Source organism: Somniosus microcephalus, chromosome 22, assembly GCF_052327205.1.
Source record: "Somniosus microcephalus isolate GS21.2 chromosome 22, FLI_Smic_1.0, whole genome shotgun sequence".
Lineage (NCBI taxonomy): Eukaryota > Metazoa > Chordata > Chondrichthyes > Squaliformes > Somniosidae > Somniosus > Somniosus microcephalus.
In genome coordinates, this window is record NC_141008.1 from 61513620 (window position 1) to 61531317 (window position 17698).

General features: G+C 45.0%; 1 protein-coding gene across 1 annotated transcript in view; it reads left to right on the plus strand.

The window, feature by feature from the left end:
* The first annotated feature begins 870 nt into the window (after positions 1-870).
* heatr6 (HEAT repeat containing 6) overlaps positions 871-17698 on the plus strand; it is a 64888-nt gene continuing 48060 nt past the window's right edge. Inside the window, exons 1-2 of the mRNA XM_085964918.1 lie at positions 871-1110; positions 16894-17001. Coding sequence (XP_085821044.1) covers positions 940-1110; positions 16894-17001 — 279 coding nt within the window. The 5' untranslated portion in view covers positions 871-939. The remainder of the gene's footprint in view (positions 1111-16893; positions 17002-17698) is intronic.

Genomic DNA, 17698 nt, shown 5'->3' on the forward strand with positions numbered 1-17698 from the left:
GTGGAGAGAGAAACAGAGTTAACGTTTCAGGTCGATGACCCTTCGTTCTGATGGAGGGTCATCGATCTGAAACGTTAATATAATAGCAAAATACTGCGGATGCTGGAAATCTGAAATAACAACAGAAAATGCTGGAAATACTCAGCAGGCCAGGCAGCATCCGTGGAGAGAGAAACAGAGTTAACGTTTCAGGTCTGGGACCCTTCATCAGATGATGAAGGGTCCCAGACCTGAAACGTTAACTCTGTTTCTCTCTCCACGAATGCTGCCTGGCCTGCTGAGTATTTCCAGCATTTTCTGTTGTTATTTTAGACCTGAAACGTTAACTCTGTTTCTCTCTCCACGGATGCTGCCTGACCTGCTGAGTATTTCCAGCATTTTCTGTTTTCATTTCAGATTTCCAGCATCCGCAGTATTTTGCTTTTGTACTTCGATCTAATTTGTTCCTCTTTTGATAGGACCAGTCAAAAATAAACAAATAGACTGTAACTAATAAAACTTTAAATAATCCTTCGCAAATCAAATTAAAATTTGGTTATCCAATCCAATTATGCGCTCCAGTCCCCGCGGCGCCATCCAATCCAATTATGCGCTCCAGTCCCCGCGGCGCCCACCGGTCACGGAAGTGCGATCTAATTTGTTAAGTTTCCTTTGAACCTTTTCTTTACATTACAGTCTTTATTGGTTGTGCCCCTTTAAAAGAGCGGGCACATGATCACACAATCATAAGAACCTGCTGCCAAGGGGAGTTTATTATTTTCAAAGACTCAGTTTAGTGCCACAAAGCTTGAGCCAGAAAAAAGAGGACAAAACTTTGGGAAAAAACCACGTGCTGCTGTTTGGCCTGCCCTTTAACCCGGAGGAAGTCGTCGGCTGTGTGGCGTGTTACCATAGAGAGACGCTCAGGTTGAAGGAAGTGAGTCAGTGGGGAGAAGAGCCATGGCTGCTGAGGAAGGGCATCCCCATTCACAGTGCGACTTCCACCGCTTCTACACCAAGCTGCTCACCATCGGGGTGGCCGACGACGAGAACTTCAAAACCGAGGTTAACCTGGTGTTCGATCAGCTCATCTCCGAAAATTATCTCAGCGATTCCAGCATCAGCCGTGAGGTAGGGGAAGCGGGCGTTGGGTGGGTGGGATCGAAAAGTCCTCCCCTTTGCTCTATCACAAGGCCACTTTGGAACAGTTGCTAAATATAGTCACACCGCACCGGCTGTCGGTCGCTTCCCTGCTGCAACTCGTTTAATCGGAGAAGCGACTGCTACATTAGAAACATAGCAGATAGGAGCAGGAGTCGGCCATTCGGCCCCTCGAGCCTGCTCCGCCATTCAATGAGATCATGGCTGATCATCCAAATTCATTACCCTGTCCCTGCCTTCTCCCCATATCCCTTGATCCCTTTAGACTTAAGAAATATATCCAACTCCTTCTTGAATATATTTAATGAATTGGCCTCAACTGCCTTCTGTGGTAGAGAATTCCACAGGTTCACCACTCTCTGGGTGAAGAAATTCCTCCTCATCTCAGTCCTAAATGTCTTACCCCTTATCCTTAGACTGTGACCCCTGGTTCTGGACTCCCCCGACCATCGGGAACATCCTTCCAGCATCTAGTCTGTCCAGTCCTGTTAGAATTTTATAAGTTTCAATGAGATCCCCTCTCATTCTTCTAAACTCCAGCGAGTATAAGCCCAATCGACCCAATCTCTCCTCGTATGTCATTCCTGCCATCCCAGGTATCAGTCTGGTGAATCTTTGCTGCACTCCCTCCATGGCAAGAACATCCTTCCTCAGATAAGGTGACCAAAACTGCACACAATACTCACGGTGTGGCCTCACCAAGGCCCTGTACAACTGCAGTAAGACATCCTTGCTCCTGTACTTGAATCCTCTTGCTATGAAGGCCAACATACCATTTGTCTTCTTAACCGCCTGCTGCACCTGCATGCTTACCTTCAGCGACTGGTGCACAAGGACACCCAGGTCTCGGTGCACTTCCCCTTCTCCCAATCTATTGCCGTTCAGATAATAATCTGCCTTCCTGTTTTTGCCACCAAAGTGGATAATCTCGCATTTATCCACATTGGGCAGATGCATGGCAGATGCAGTATAATCACCCAACCTGTCCAAATCATACTGGAGTTTCTCAGCATCCTCCTCACAGCACATTCACCCACCCAGCTTTGTGTCGTCTGCAAACTTAGAGATATTACATCTAGTTCCCTCGTCTAGATCATTAATATATATTGTGAATAGCTGGGGTCCTAGCACCGATCCCTGCGGTACCCCACTAGTCACTGTCTGCCACTTGGAAAAAGACCCATTTATTCCAACTCTTTGCTTCCTGTCTGCCAACCAGTTCTCTATCCAAGTCAGTACCTTACCCCCAATCCCATTGTTAAAATGTAGTTGTGTTAGGGATGGTAACAGTCATTTGCTAAAGCAAAATATATCTCTTATTGGCTGGTATATTTAAATGGGCACGGTCTTGTAATTCCTCCCCCCCAATCCTAACTCATCCTCTTGAAGGTGGGGTTTCTGACTGAGCTCATGTTCCAATAGCTGTGGCTGAATGGGTAGCACGCTGGCCTCTGAGTCAGAAGGTTGTGGGTTCAAAGTCCCACTCCAGACACTGGAGCACAAAAAACTACAAGGCTGACACTCCAGTGCAGTACTGAGGGAGTGCTGGACTGTCAGAGGTGCTGTCTTTCGGATGAGACGTTAAACCGAGGCCCCATCTGCGCTCTCAGGTGGACATAAACAATCCTATGGTACTATTTCGAAGAAGAGCAGGGGAGTTATCCCCGGTGTCCTGGCCAATATTTATCCCTCAATCAACATCTAAAACTGATTATCTGGCCATTATCACATTACTGTTTGTGGGAGCTTGCTGTGTGCAAATTGGCTGCCACGTTTCCTACACTACAACAGTGACTACTGTAAAGCGCTCTGGGACATCCAGTGGTCGTGAAAGGTGCTATATAAATGCAAGTCTTTTTTAGACAGCGAGTGTTGTCAGAATATTTAAATGTTGAGAGCATCAGCGCTACTTATCCTCATCCGCCGTCTGCAAACACACACATTTTCAAACAAGGACTACTATATGGCAATTAGGAGTGGGTTCCCTGCTAAATATTTTCATCCCCTCCTCCCTAGACCAGGTGTAGAGTCCGTACTATCAACCCAAACTTAGTATAAACTGGAGATTGAGCCTTGGATTTCCTAGGTTATGTGGTTTGGTACCTCACCACACAGAAGACTTACCGATTCAATAATTCATTGCCAATTATTTGTTTGTTCATTTTGGAAAACACATAATGCTACAATGAAGCTTCTGTGGATTTGTCAAAAAACGTCAACTGCTGGTGACTCAGTGGGTAAACGAAATGAAGAATGACAACTTCGGCAAGTTATTGGAGGGTAGCCAGCACCCAGGGAATTGTACCTTGGCACCTTAAGGGATACAGCTAGTGAATTGCGCATTCTCCATTTGAATTCTGGAGCTGGCCAGATGGATCAAAATGGTCTCTTCTAGTCCTGCGTGCCTATAGGCTGCTGCATTTGCCTACATAACAACAGTGACTCCTTCTTAGGCAGTCCCTCGGAACCGAGGATGACTTGCTTCCACATTAAAAATGAGTAAGCAGGTGACTGATGAGTCCAATGCGGCACCTAAAGTCTCTGTCACAGGTGGGGCAGACGGTGGTTGAAGGGGCGGGTGGGTGGGGTGCTTGGCTTGACGTGCGCTCCTTGTGCTGCCTGCGCTTGGCTTCCGGCGAAGAGACTCAAGGTGTTTGGCGCCTTCCCGGATGCTTCTCCTCCACTTTGTGCAGTCTTGGGCCAGGGATTCCCAGGTGTCAGTGGGGATGTTACACTTTTTCAAGGAGGCTTTGAGGGTGTCCTTGAAGTGTTTCTTCTGCCCACCTGGGGCTCTCTTGCCATGCCAGAGCGCCGAGTAGAGCGCTTGTTTTGAGAGTATCAGGTATGCGGACAATGTGACCCGTCCATCGGAGCTAATCGAGCGTGGTCAAAGCTTCGATGCTGGGGATGTTGGCCTGAGCAAGAACACCGACTACACTTAAATTCAACAACAACAATTATATAGCACCTTTAACATAGTAAAATGTTCCAGGGCGCTGTGATTCGTTGGGTGTGAAGTGGAGAACATGAGGGGCACTATGTCAATGCAAGTTAGTTCATTCTTTCTATGTCAGGAGAGATGGGGAGAGTCATTGTGACACACATGATGTGCAGCTGCCTTATTTTCCCCCCTCATTGACTTCCTTCAAAATTAGGGCCAAACTAATGAAGTCTTTTTAAAAAAAAAAAAAACAGGGGTTGTAGAATTATTTGTATAGAAATGGGCCTGAAGGTTCTAGGGATATATGTGAGTGAATAATTTACGGAGCACGAAGAGGCACGCACTCCAGGACAGTGATATTATCTGGAGCAAATTAAGACTTTTGTCTTCTTGACATTTTTGTTTTTGTTTAATCACTGCCCTCAGAAAATTTTAACAGGAGGTTATGACAGTGCAATTTGGAGGCAACAGTCTCGACAGGCCTGATGGGCTTGTCCTGTTCTACACTTCACATTCTTAATGGCAAAATAGACGGTGCCCATTTAAATATGTTTCTAGTTTTAACTTTCCAAGCAGATTCCGATCATAAGCATTCCAATGTTTTCATTGCTCTTTTAAAAGGAAGTTTCTTCGATCTAGCACAATGCAAAAACATTGCAGGAAATATCCAGTAGCTTCTAACACTTCAAGGCTATATTTACGCTATGATTGTACTGTGCCTTTGGTAGGATATGCGAAATGGGACTGTTGTACTTGTGTGCATTATGTGCGTCAGGCCACAGAAGAACTTGGAACAAAATGTGACTGGGAAAGAACAATTGATCTTTGCCTGACTGGATTGTCATATCTTTTAATGGCTGCAGTGCTCGCCACACTTGCATCACTCGATTGTGTATTTCTGTCTATCTCCCTCTTTTTAAAAAAAATTCTCTTTCCTTTCTGACTCGCTTGCACTCCTGAGTTCCAGTGTGTTATTTTGATGCTTTTTTGCTCCCAGCCCTCCATGACTCTCTGCTCTCCAGCTCTGCTGCAATCCATATTCTTTGCGTGGACACAAATCTAGGCTGACGCTCCAGTGCAGTGCTGAGGGAGTGCTGCACTGCCGGAGGCGCCGTCTTTCGAACGAGATGTTAAACCGAGGCCCTGTCTGCCCCCTCAGGTGGGCGTAAAAGATCCCATGGCACTATTTCGCAGAAGAGCAGGGGCGCTATCCCCAGTGTCCTGGCCAATATTTATCCCTCAATCAACATCACTTAGAAAAAAAATGATCTGGTCATTATCATATTGCTCTTTGTGGGAGCTTGCTGTGCGCAAATTGGCTGCTGCGTTTCCTACATTACAACAGTGACAACATTCCAAAAGTACTTCATTGAATGTTAAACGCTTTGGGACGTCCTGAGGTTGTTAAAGGCGCTATGTAAATGCAAGTTTGTTCTTTCCAATAGACCAGACAGTATTTGTTCATATACACAAGGCAGTGCATGCTCCTATAGAGGAGGAGCAATAATGACTGAAACCCTCGATACTCCCTTTTCAGAGGCGGCTTCACCCCTCAAAGCTCCTAACTGTAGTATGATTCTTCTGAGTGTTAGCCGTGGCTCAGTGGTAGCACCGTCGCCTCTGAATCAGAAGGTTGTGGGTTTGAGTCCCATTCTCCGGAGACTTGAGCACAAAAATCTAGGCTAACACTCCAGTGCAGTACTGAGGGAGTGCTGCACTGTTGGAGGTGCCGTCTTTTGGATGAGACATTAAACCGAGGCCCCTTCTACCCTCAGATGGAGGTAAAAGATCCCAGGGTACTATTTCGAAGAAGAGCAGGGGCACTATCGCTGGTGTCCTGACCAATATTTATCTCTCAATAAACATTACTTAAAAAAAACACATTATCTGGTCATTACCACATCTGTGGGAGCTTGCTGTGCGCAAATTGGCTGCTGCGTTTCCTACATTACAACAGTGACTGCATTCCAAAAGCTGTAAAACGCTTTGGGACATCCAGTGGTCGTGGAAGGCGCTATATAAATGCAAGTCTTTTTTTCATTAATACTCACTCCTCCAAGCGCTATTGCCACTATCCCCTGAGTTTGCTGAATAATTGAACTTTTTTTAAGTGACTGCCTCCCCCCCCCCCCCCACCCTGTGACCAAGATAAGCATTGAAAATCATCAACAACAAATTGCAAAAAAAAAACAGAAGCTCTAATCAGCATCACTCTATATTTTTAAAAAATTCTAAAATTCGTTGAATGCCACAGGCTTGCAGGAGACGCATGGAGGAACCTCAAAATGGTGGCAAGGAAGAAAATTGAATTGAATTCTCAAAGGTCTAAAGCAAACAGAAGAGGCACCTCTTTTTAAAAACAAAAACATTCATGTGGCCCGAGGAGATGACCGCTGAGCTGTTCAAAAGCCTCCATGAAGGAGCGAGAGAGTTCATCACTGGAGTTCCTGCTGCTTGGTAAGTGTAAAATGTAGCTTGTTTTCTGAATAATTTCTCTGTTGCAACAAAAATGATTGGAAAATACTGTGCATGCCTACCCAAATCAGTTTCCGAATACCATTCTGTTTTTTAAAAAAAATAACGAAATACTTTCGGGATGTGGTCTTCGCTGGCCTATCCCTGATTGCCTTGAGAAAGTTTGAGACAACTGGGTGGCTTTTTAGGCCACTTCAGAGGGCAGTTAAGAGTCAACCACATTGGCCAAGTCACATATAGGCCAGACCAGGTAAGGATGACAGGTTTCCTTCCCTAAAGGGCATTAGTGAACCAGTTGGGTTTTTATGACAATCCCACGGTTTTATGGTCACCTTTACTGACATCAGATTTTCATTTAGAGATTTTTCAAACTGAATTCAAATTCTTGAACTCGCTTTCTCTGAAATATTACTCCAAGCTTCATGATTACTAGCCCAGTAACATCATTACTACATCAACTTCTCCAAATATTGTAAATACAGGAAACTTTTTTTAATCCGGCACGGATGGGACCAACGTGGTGCCGGTTCATCAAAAATTCCGGATAACCGAAAGCTATAGTAAAAGATACGGAGCTGAGAGCTCCGTATAAAGCAACAAACCCTGTTGCTTAGCAACAGGTTCAGAACAATGGCCACAAGTTGCAAGCGTCTCTGTAGCTTAGCAACAGCTGCAGCCACACCCTTGCACAGCAACAGATGGAGGAAGGCAAGTAATAAAAGTTACCTGAACCTACTCCTGAATTTTGCCGGTTAACTGAGATTTCCGGTTATTTAGGTGCTGGTAAATCGAAAGTTTCCTGTACTGAATGCAGATGTAGGGAGTCCCTTTGTGAATATTCCACAACTTCATCTGACCTGCATATATTTTTCTCTGAATGGCATCTGCAGCAGCTTTCCTCCATGTGTGATCTCAAGGTCTACGTTGTATGTTTTTCTTCGCCCTGCGGATGAGTTGTCGCCATCCAGCTGCACTGCATTTCAGAGCCCGCAATCATCTCGAAGGAAAGTGATGAGACCCGGGAGTTCAAAATGGTCTCTGACACTTATCGTTGGGAAGGGTTAGCCATAGTGTGCTGCTGAGCAACAGGAAGACTCGCTGCCTGTCACTGGGTCCTTTGCAGGCCCTTCTGAACATGCACGAGGGTCTCCTGCAATCGGCTACTTGCAGATGTTGGCCCATCGCCCCCACTCGCCACCGTCTAGGGTCTTGCAGAGGAGTGTATTTATTTGCATAATCAGGCCACTGGGCAGTATCCATGCCGGTGTGCAATGCAGGAACACTTAGATACACACTGACATGGTCAGATTGGAATGGGCACAATTAACAGGGCTGGTTGGCGATCCAGTCAATTGGTGCTTCAGTCAACTGGCGCACCGCACTGTGGCGAAAAACTGACAACCCTGCCCCATGATCTCCTTCCCCAATCTTCCTCCAGCCTGGCCATGGGACGACCACCCATTTCATCTTGTGATTGAGGTGGCTCCGGCCCAGAATATCACCCAGTGCAACATTCCTTAAATGGACTGATTGTACCAGAGCTTGGCAGCCAGTTGTTAAACCTGTAAATAGAAATGTGTAACCAATACAGACCTATTCTAGATACTGTATGAAGTTATCACCGCTCGGAACTTTCATCACAGTTTTTTGTTTGTACAGATTGGCAAAGTATCACATTGTGTGGAGAAATTCAAATTAATTGTATTTACCATCAAGTCATTTCAGGTTGCTGCCTCAGATTGTAGTGAAGATAGCTACAGCCAAATATATATTTGCTTCAAAAGCTGTCGGTATTGAGTTTGCATGTAATATTTTCCTTTTTTTTAAGTAAAAGGTTGATGCCTGTGGAGCTGTCTATTACTTCCCCAATAGCATGACATTCACTTCATGTATACAATGGAAAGAAAGGTGGCTGTTCACCCTCCTGGGTGTACTCTTTTGAGCAACCCATAAACAAATAGATTGTAACTAAACTTAAAACATTAAATGAAACTTAACAAATTAAATTAAAATTTGGTTGGCCAGGGGTGATGATGCACTCCAGTCCCTGCGGTGCCCAGTGGTTGCGGAAGGCCTCGAGCGTGCCGGCGGACACCGCGTGCTCCATCTCCAGGGCCACCCGGGCGCGAAAGTGGCTGCGGAAGAGAGGCAGGCAGTCGGGCCGAACGACCCCCTCGACCGCCCGCTGCCTGGACCAGTTGATGGCCACTTTGGCCAGGCCCAGGAGCAGTCCTTCGAGGAGGTCCCCCGACCTGCCCGCTCCCCTTCGCCACCGGGTGACCAAAGATCAGGAGCGTGGGACTGAAGTGCAGCCAAAAAAATCGAGGAGCAGCCCCTTCAAATAGTGAAATAGGGGCTGCAACCTCTCGCATTCCATATATACACGGAACACGGACTCCTCCAGGCCACAAAAAAGGCAGGCGGCCCTCCTGAGTGTAAGTGGAAAGAGAACCCGAACTGAATGGCCATGGTCGAGACTGCAGATTGAAACGACTGGGAGAGAATTAGGAGGGCCATGGATTCGAGCTCAAAAGAGGGATGATAAACTACTTTACATTGCGAGTGGTGAATTTATCGAACAGAGTGTTTGGGGAGGGAGTGAAAACAAATAGTTGCAAGACAGAACTGGATGGATATTGGGAAGAGATTGAGGGAGATTGAATAATGTATTTTTTTCAAAGTTTGGGGATCAGTCAGATGCACTGTAATGGTCTCTGCCCCATTACATTCATAAATGAAGTAGTGTTTTAAGTGAAGCCAAGCTTGTGTTGTGAAAGCCTCTTGATTTTTAATTAAAAAAAATATTTGTTCTTGGGATGTGAGTGACACTTGGCCATTCCTAGTTGCCTTGAGAGCATTAAGATTCAACCGTGTAGTGTGGGACTGGAGTCGAGTGTAGGCTAAATCAGGTCGGGTGGCAGATTCCTTTCCCTGAAGGACATTTGTGAACCTGTCTGGTTTTTAACAACAACTATCTTTTTTTTACCAGGGTGGGGGGGCGAGGGGGAGGGGGGAGGTGGCAGAATATCCACAAATTTTCAGCTTTATTGAATTTAATTTCGCAACTTGCCATGGTAGGATTTGAACTCATAGCTTCTGGTTTGCTACTCCAGCACCATAAGGCCAGTGGACAATCTTACCGTAATTGCAGGAACTGTCCCCTTTTGTTCGGTTACGATTAATGTATTCATGCCAAGCATGCTTTGGCTTCCCCAGTTCCAACCGAAGACTTATTTTCCTCTGTCCATGCATCCATTGAGAATGGGTATGTTCATAACTGCACTAATATAAGAATCCAAAACACAGAAGGCTCGCTGCAAATGTACGCACCAACTTGGAGCAAATTCTAACTGCCCCCCCAGACCCACATGATATACACACTCCTCTTGGCTGACCGTTTTGTACTTGCTTTTCTCTGTCAGCCTTCTAGACCAAGTGTGAATTCTATCCTGGTCCAGTTGTGAGTTATAACTCCAATAGAGCATGGTAATATAACTATTTGGAATTGCCTATATGATGTTTTTATCGACCCAGATTTACTGCCAGGTCTAATCGCTGCTGGTTTTTATGAATGGGTGTAGCCCTTGCCCAAGTAACCACTACTTTCTGTATATGGCAATAAATCAGCCTTAAAGTTAGGTTACCACTGGGTAGAATATCATTACCCCGCAGTTATTGCGGTAAGAACTCTGTACTAATTCTTACTGTCCTCATAGATTACCAAGCATGACAGGAGGTCTTGTTTAAATTTCACTGAGTCAGTGCGGTGCCAGACCTTGTGTAGTTTATCATGTTGTCCCATACTTGCTGGCCTATAAGATTGATTCAGCTTACAGGTGCAAAAACGAGGTCTTGCTCCTCAGAGAATAGCATCTGGTATTTACGTAACATTAGTGCAGTACATTTGCAGCTTTGCAAACTTATCGTAAGGTTTTTGCAAAAGAAAGTGTTAAATATTCTTTCGAATAACCCCTGCATGTCAGTCTCCTCTAATTACAGCCAACTGAGGACTGATCTCCAAACTTGGGGTTATTTATTTTCCCGTCTCCCAATTTTCTCCCTCCCCCCTTTGCTTTCCTGAAGATGCTGACTCATGCCCTTGTGCATTCCATAGGTGACTCCCATTCTTCATATCTGACCCTCTAAATCGAGTGCCAGCTGGCTGTTCGACCATGAGCCAGCACACGCACATTGAGTGGCTATCGGGAGTGGGAATTCTGCATTTTATTCTTTTTCACCCCTCCAGTCTAGGGTGATGAGGGCAATTGTACTTCTTGGTGTCACTCCAGCTCCGATCAGTTAAATAGGCACAGACCAGGGCTCAATCATATGTCCTTCCTGTTCTGCAGGGCACAGCTCAACACTGGACAGTGAATTTACCAACTGAGCCATTGAGAGAGTTGGGCTGCTTTATGCAGGACTGTTAGAAAATGGGCCATTATATAATTTGGATTCTCGGGAGCAATAATGGTTCAGTGATCCATGACTCAATTATACAAAGATTCTTTGAAAAACGAATTTTAATCTCCTTTTCAAGAAATGTTCAAACCAGCCTGCACATCTAGAAAAGCCCCCTGTACCAGTTTTTGGTTCAGTTTTGTGCTTGTCAAGGTAAGGAAGGATACGTGGCTTTATAACAAAAGGCGTGCTGTCATTGCCAAAGCGAACGTAACAATTCTTCTACTTTTTGCATTCAGCGCCAGGCACTCGAGTATGGGTTAAGTGCAGAGTGAGGCATCCTCCACCTGTTGAGAGCAACTCGCTACGCTGTATAACATTGCAGCTTTTTGCAGCAGCCAGCCTCATCTTTTAACAATCGGCGATAATTAAAAGGAATAAGTCCAAGATACAATGGTTGATCTGGAACAACAGGCACCATAAGGTTAAGGCAACCTTCATATTAATCGTGCAGCCAAAGTAGCTTTACCACCTGGATATGTTTGGACTGATAGTCTGTTTTTTTGAGTGGGCTGTCTGTAAATGAATAAAGTGAATGTAGACACCAAAAGTTTGTTTTTAACATTTTTACCCTTCTGTGTCTTATGTTGTGGACAATTTAGTTTTTAAGGATTTCAGATAATTTTCAATATTGGCAAAACAAACGTCCCGTACTGAAGTCACAATTCCGCCCCCCACCCCTTCCCTCTCGTGCCCCCGGTGTCATCCCTGCACCTCCTGTCCTACCCCTTTAACTCCGGTCCTGCTTTTGATTTTAGGTGGTAATTTTAAGCCAGAGTTCTGATAAACAGATGGTGGCAAGCTGGGTAATTGCACAGAGGGAGACCTTCAGATCAGCATATGATTCAAGGCTTCTCATTATTTGCTCCAGTACACATCAGTACTGAGATTTTTACCATGCAGTCAGTGTGGTGCGATTTTTAGGCATCATATAAATGTCTGAGAAATTAAAAGAAAAAGAATTTTAGTTTGTTTCTGCCTGTCTTCCTTTTAAGGACTGCAACCGATACACAGTTGTATGATTTCACCATCCGTGACCTCCTAGCACGTTTTACATAACTGAGAGATAAAGACTACTATCGTGCGGGTAAAGCTATCTATCTCGGGTGTTGCTTGTATGTGTTTCTGTCTTTCGATGATTACTGGAATGGTCCAATTTTTTTCGGAGGGGGTGTTTAATTTTCACCGTGCCTGTTTTTGTTGGTATGTGGACGTTTTTTTTTCCCCCCTCCCCTTTTTTTTTTTTACATCCTGAGCTCCCCTCATGCCACACACCTTCCCCGTGGAGAGGGTGGGCTGGAGACCCACTTGCAGGCCTCGGCCAGAACCGCTATGTATCCAGCCAGGGACCTAGGCCAGGAGTACTGATCCCGATTGTCTTATTTACTTGTGTTCCCTTCTTGGTCTGTACTTCCCATAAACGTGTTGTTGACATCGAGAGCTACTGGGTGTAGATTCTCAACAGCAACTTGTATTTATATAGCGCCTTTAGCGTAGTAAAACACACAAACCTGAGCTTTATCACTCGGGTGTGCTGCATTGTTGCTTCAATTCACTGCCAGCTTGCCAATATTAATCTTTTGTATCCTAATATCTTGTTCTTTGGCTCAGCATTCACTTTTTGATTATGCTCTTGTGACAATTTTCTACATTTAAAGGCACAATATAAATAAAAAGAAAGACTTGCATTTCTATGGCACCTTTTATGACCACCGGATGTCCCAAAGCGCTTTTTGAAGTGTAGTCACTGTTGTAATGTGGGAAATGCGGCAGCTAATTTGCACACAGCAAGCTCCCACAAACAGCAATGTGATAATGACCAGATAATCTGTTTTAGTGATGTTGATTGAGGGATTGACCAGGACACCGGGGGTAACAGCCCTGCTCTTCTTCGAAATAGTGCCGTGGGATCTTTTACGTCCACCTGAGAGCAGATGGGGCCTCGGTTTAACATCTCATCCGAAAGACGGCACCTCCGACAGCGCAGCACTCCCTCAGCACTGTACTGGAGTGTCGACCTAGATTTTTGTGCTCAAGTCCCACTCCACAAAAAACCCACAGCCTTCTGACTCGGAGGCGAGGGTGCTACCAACTGAGCCTCGGCTGACACACAATGCAAGCAGTTGTTGTTATTGTTGAACATTGTTCCGCTGTAATGTGTTTACGATCTCCCATCACTGCAACCTTTGACAGGTCTCATCCGCTCGTTGTCTGTACCTGACCTGCAGTCTTGGTGCCACCAGTTCCATAGAGCCTGCTGAGATCTCACAAGGCATCCAATCACTGGTTGACTCATTGGAGAGTTGGGGTCCAGTTCCAGTGTTCTAGTAAGAGTGTGTGTGTATTTGCCCTGAGGAAGAGGGTGCACTGCAGGGAGCAGGCTTGCATCCAAGCATGCTTAGTTTTAGCTCTCACCTTTTCAAAAACCTGCATTATGGGCCTTCCTAAAGCCCAAACTAAAACGTGGATGCTTTCATTTCAGAGATTTTACGACATTATTAGGCTGGATGATTAGCTTGCATTTATATAATGCCTTTCATGTCAAAATATTTCAAAGCATTTGTGCAACAAATACATTTGGGCAAAGATGGAAGCCGTTTACACCAGCAACATCTTACGGACAGCAGTGAGATAAATGACCAGTTAATCTCTCTCTTTGGTGATGTTCACCAGGGCATGAATGATCTGTTTTTGGTGATAGTCATCAGCACTAACTCTGCTTCCCTCCAGTGTCGGATTAGGCCCTGACTCCAGACATGGGTTGCACTGGCATTTTATCTGCAGCATTAATGTGAAGCAAAAACCGTGACTAGGTACTTGCTCCACGGGGAATTGGTTGCAAACCTATACCCTACCACGCTGGCACAACACGTTGGTATGCTTGCATGCTGCCCGTCTCTTTTCCTTGTACCCAAGGAGCAGGTACTACATCACTAATAAATCAAGAATTATGAAAAATCAATTATAGGCTTACTGTAAGGTATAGGTTTTAAAACTGGGCTTTGGGATCCCCATGAGAGTTTCACGGGGTTACCAGGTCTGGTATTGGATATATCGCGAGCGGGCAGCACTGCATCTTGAGTATTCTGTACTTGCTAACTCACGAGCTATTTCTGTTAGTGTATGCTGATTTATATAATAAAACACTGCACTGAAAGCATCGTTTCCCTTTGGGTAGCTGACTTTTGAGAATGTGTCAAGACTCTCTGTGTAGGGGCTCTCACACAGTAAATCAGGTTTAAAGTGAAATCAGAATAACGTGCGCCGGGAGTCCCTTTTCTCCCTCGTTTCGACAAATAAAGAGTTCGATACGTACTGTGTGCGCTTATCGGTGTGGCAAAAAATGTCTGACCTGGTTGCATATCCTGTCTAAATCCTGCAAAGTTTTACTTTTCATTAATATAAGGTGCTAGAATCTAGTGCTAATGGATTACTAACTGTCTAGTTATTAAACTCAAGTGCCAGTGTCATAGTCAGCAGGGTATTCAATTAGAGTTACGCTGAGCAGAGGCCAACACCTTATTTATAAAAGTGGGGTTATTATTAGGACTTTTCAACCATATATAAGTGACACACAATGTACAGGTTTTGTACACAATGCTGGGAACATGAATGCTTTCACTAGGAATTCAGTAAAGTGGAATGGTGAGCAAGTGAACTCTTTATACTGCTTCTGGGGGACACACTCACTAGAAAGAGACGCACTATAAGGAGGACGGGGCCCAGGGGTGAGGACGGGGCCCAGGGGCGAGGACAAGCCCAGGGGCGAGGTCGAGGCCCAGGAGTGGCGCAGCATGGACCAGCAGCGGGGTCGGGAGGGCCACACTGCAGCCTATGAAACCCAGGCAGAGAGGACCTGCGGGAAGGAGGGAGGAGGACAGTAGGAATATGTTTGTGTGTGTGTGCTAGGCCGATGTAGCAGAGCCTGGTCTCCAATTGTCTTGGATCCTCTTGCCATTGGACCAAGACCTTGCTCTGTCAAGCCCGTGTGGTAGCTGGTGTGCAACGGCCACCCCCACGTTAAAAGAATTCACGCACCGGCATCAGAATAGGGATATACTGCTTCTCCATTCAACTGTGGAAAAAAATTCAACAGTACAGTTACAGATTTTGTACTTCTTGGGTTGTGCCTGGAGTGCACGGTTTGCGCTGTATAACACTAGGGTTCAGGACTGACGGTCTCGGGCCTGCCGCTGGAGATGCTGTAAAGGGAGCCAATTGAGGCGCAGTTGCAAAACAGCCCTGATTGTGTTAAACTAATTATTGATTTTACACTCTTACCGAGACAGAAAGAAGAGAGAATATTTTCACTCTTGGCTCACACACATTAAAACAATAGTGTAAAATCAAAACAGTAGATTAACAAAATCACGCCTGCTAGGAGCGCTGTTGTGATGAATTGAGAACATCACACACGAAAGGCATTGCGCAACATTAAATTCCACTGGCTTAGGTCTGGGTTTTTTTTCCTCCAGCGTTTTGACACGAGTACACTAACTAAGCCTGGCGACCTCACTGAATAACTTCCATTAAAAATACAAAAAAAAACTTCACATCTATTTCTGGTCTTCATTTATTATTAAGAGCACTTTTATATTTAACTGGGTTTGGAGCGGGTGATGCCAAACCTTCACCTGTGAGTCACTGTCCCTCCCTGTCTGGTACCAGTGTTCCACTGAAGCCTGGTCAGAGGTGGTCAATTTGGAAAATGTAAATCCAGTCTTCTACACACATACGGTCCAGTGTATAGGCGCATAATATGCTGCCTGGTGTACAGGAGCATATACTGTCTGGTCTACAGGAGCACATACTGTACAGAGCATATGAAAGAAAAGAAAGAAAGACAGACTTGCATTTCTATAGCGCCTTTCACGACCTCAGGATGTCCCAAAGTGTTTTACAGCCAATGAAATACTTCTGAAGTGTAGTCACTGTTGTAATATAGGAAACGGGGCAGCCAATCCACACACAAGATCCCACAAATAGCAATGTGATAATGACCAGATAAACTCTTTTTAGTGATGTTGATTGAGGGATAAATATTGGCCAGGACACTGGGGAGAACTCCTGAGCATATACTGTCTGGTGTCTTTGTTTTGCTGTAGACACATACGATGTCAATTTAGAAAACGGAGAGTCAACTTTCGATACACGTACGGGAGACTAGATCTCTGTTTTTCGAATTGACCTCCTCCAGTCGGCCCATATTGAAACATTGGAAGCACTGGCTGGGATGTTCCTCTTCTGCTGTAGAGGAAAGTGAACATTTCTTGCATTTCCAAAAAAAAAAAAAAAAATTCCTAGCCTGAGGAGGGAACATGCACTTGCGTGATGATGCAAACTTGCATCACAACATCAGAACACTGAGCGAACTCAGGGCATTTAGAAGGCCAAGGGGTATCAGTGGCAGATCTGGAGACTCAGCAGAATGTGGGTTGTCACTGCTGCTGGCTAAACGGAAGCCAGTAAATGTTACATTCTAAATGTCATTGCAGTACAAGAGCTGTGTGTCATGGGAGGTGATTAACTGGATGCCTTCTAGAAGTATATAAGATAGTACCTGATGTAGAAGTGTAAAATCAGAAAACTACAATTTAAATTTTGACATGTGGACATAGGTTCAAGCTGCTAAAAGGCAAATAATGTGAACTATCTCAAAATATACTGCCAACAAAAATGTAATCTGAAGGGGCAAGAAGCCCTTCATTGCACAGGACAGGTAGATTAATCAGGCCTTATCGCTATTGCAGTGGGTTTCTGAATCTGTATATGTGCAAATTATAAATGACCCATCAACCGTGAGAATGAATGAATTGAGTGTTCTGTCAGCTGAAGCCTGTCGTGGTCTCATCTTTCCCTGCTCTCCTTCCCAATTGCAGGATGTGTGTTCCTTACTCGTCCAAGCCTGTCGACTCGTCCAGTTGAACCAGGAGCACCTCGTAAGCAAAATGTGTCAACTAATCCACCATCTGCTCAACCGCTTGCAAGTATGAACTTCAATGAAACCTGTGGCTGCTATTTACAACCTAATCCGGAACCCCCTTTTTTGCGTTTAACTGTTTTGTAACTCCCTGCCAACCGCCCTCTTCTCAATTACCTATACTCAGATATATTGTTGAATTGACTGAAGACCGACTAAAAGATGTTTGTTTTGTTGGAGTCCGAGTAACTGCTAATATTGTTCAGTTGACAGGAATGAATGGAATGGATATAGATATATAAAATCCTGAAGGGTCTTGACAAGGTGGATGTGGAGAGGATGTTTCCTCTTGTGGGAGAATCTAGAACTAGGGGTCACTGTTTAAAAATAAGGGGCCGCCCATTTAAGACAGAGATGAGGAGAAATTTTTTCTCAGAGGGTCGTGAGTCTTTGGAACTCTCTTCCTCAGAGGGCAGTGGAAGCAGAGTCTTTGAATATTTTTAAGGCAGAGGTAGATAGATTCTTGGTGAGCAAGGGGGTGAAAGGTTATCGGGGGTAGGCGGGAATGTGGAGTAATCAGATCAGCCATGATCTTATTGAATGGCGGAGCAGGCTCGAGGGGCCGAGTGGCCTACTCCTGCTCCTAATTCGTATGTTCGTATGTATATCCAAGGGTATAAAGAAATATGGAGCCAAGGCAGGAGGATGGAGTTAGGGTACGAATTCGCCATGATCTCACTTAATGGCAGAACAGGCCCGAGGGG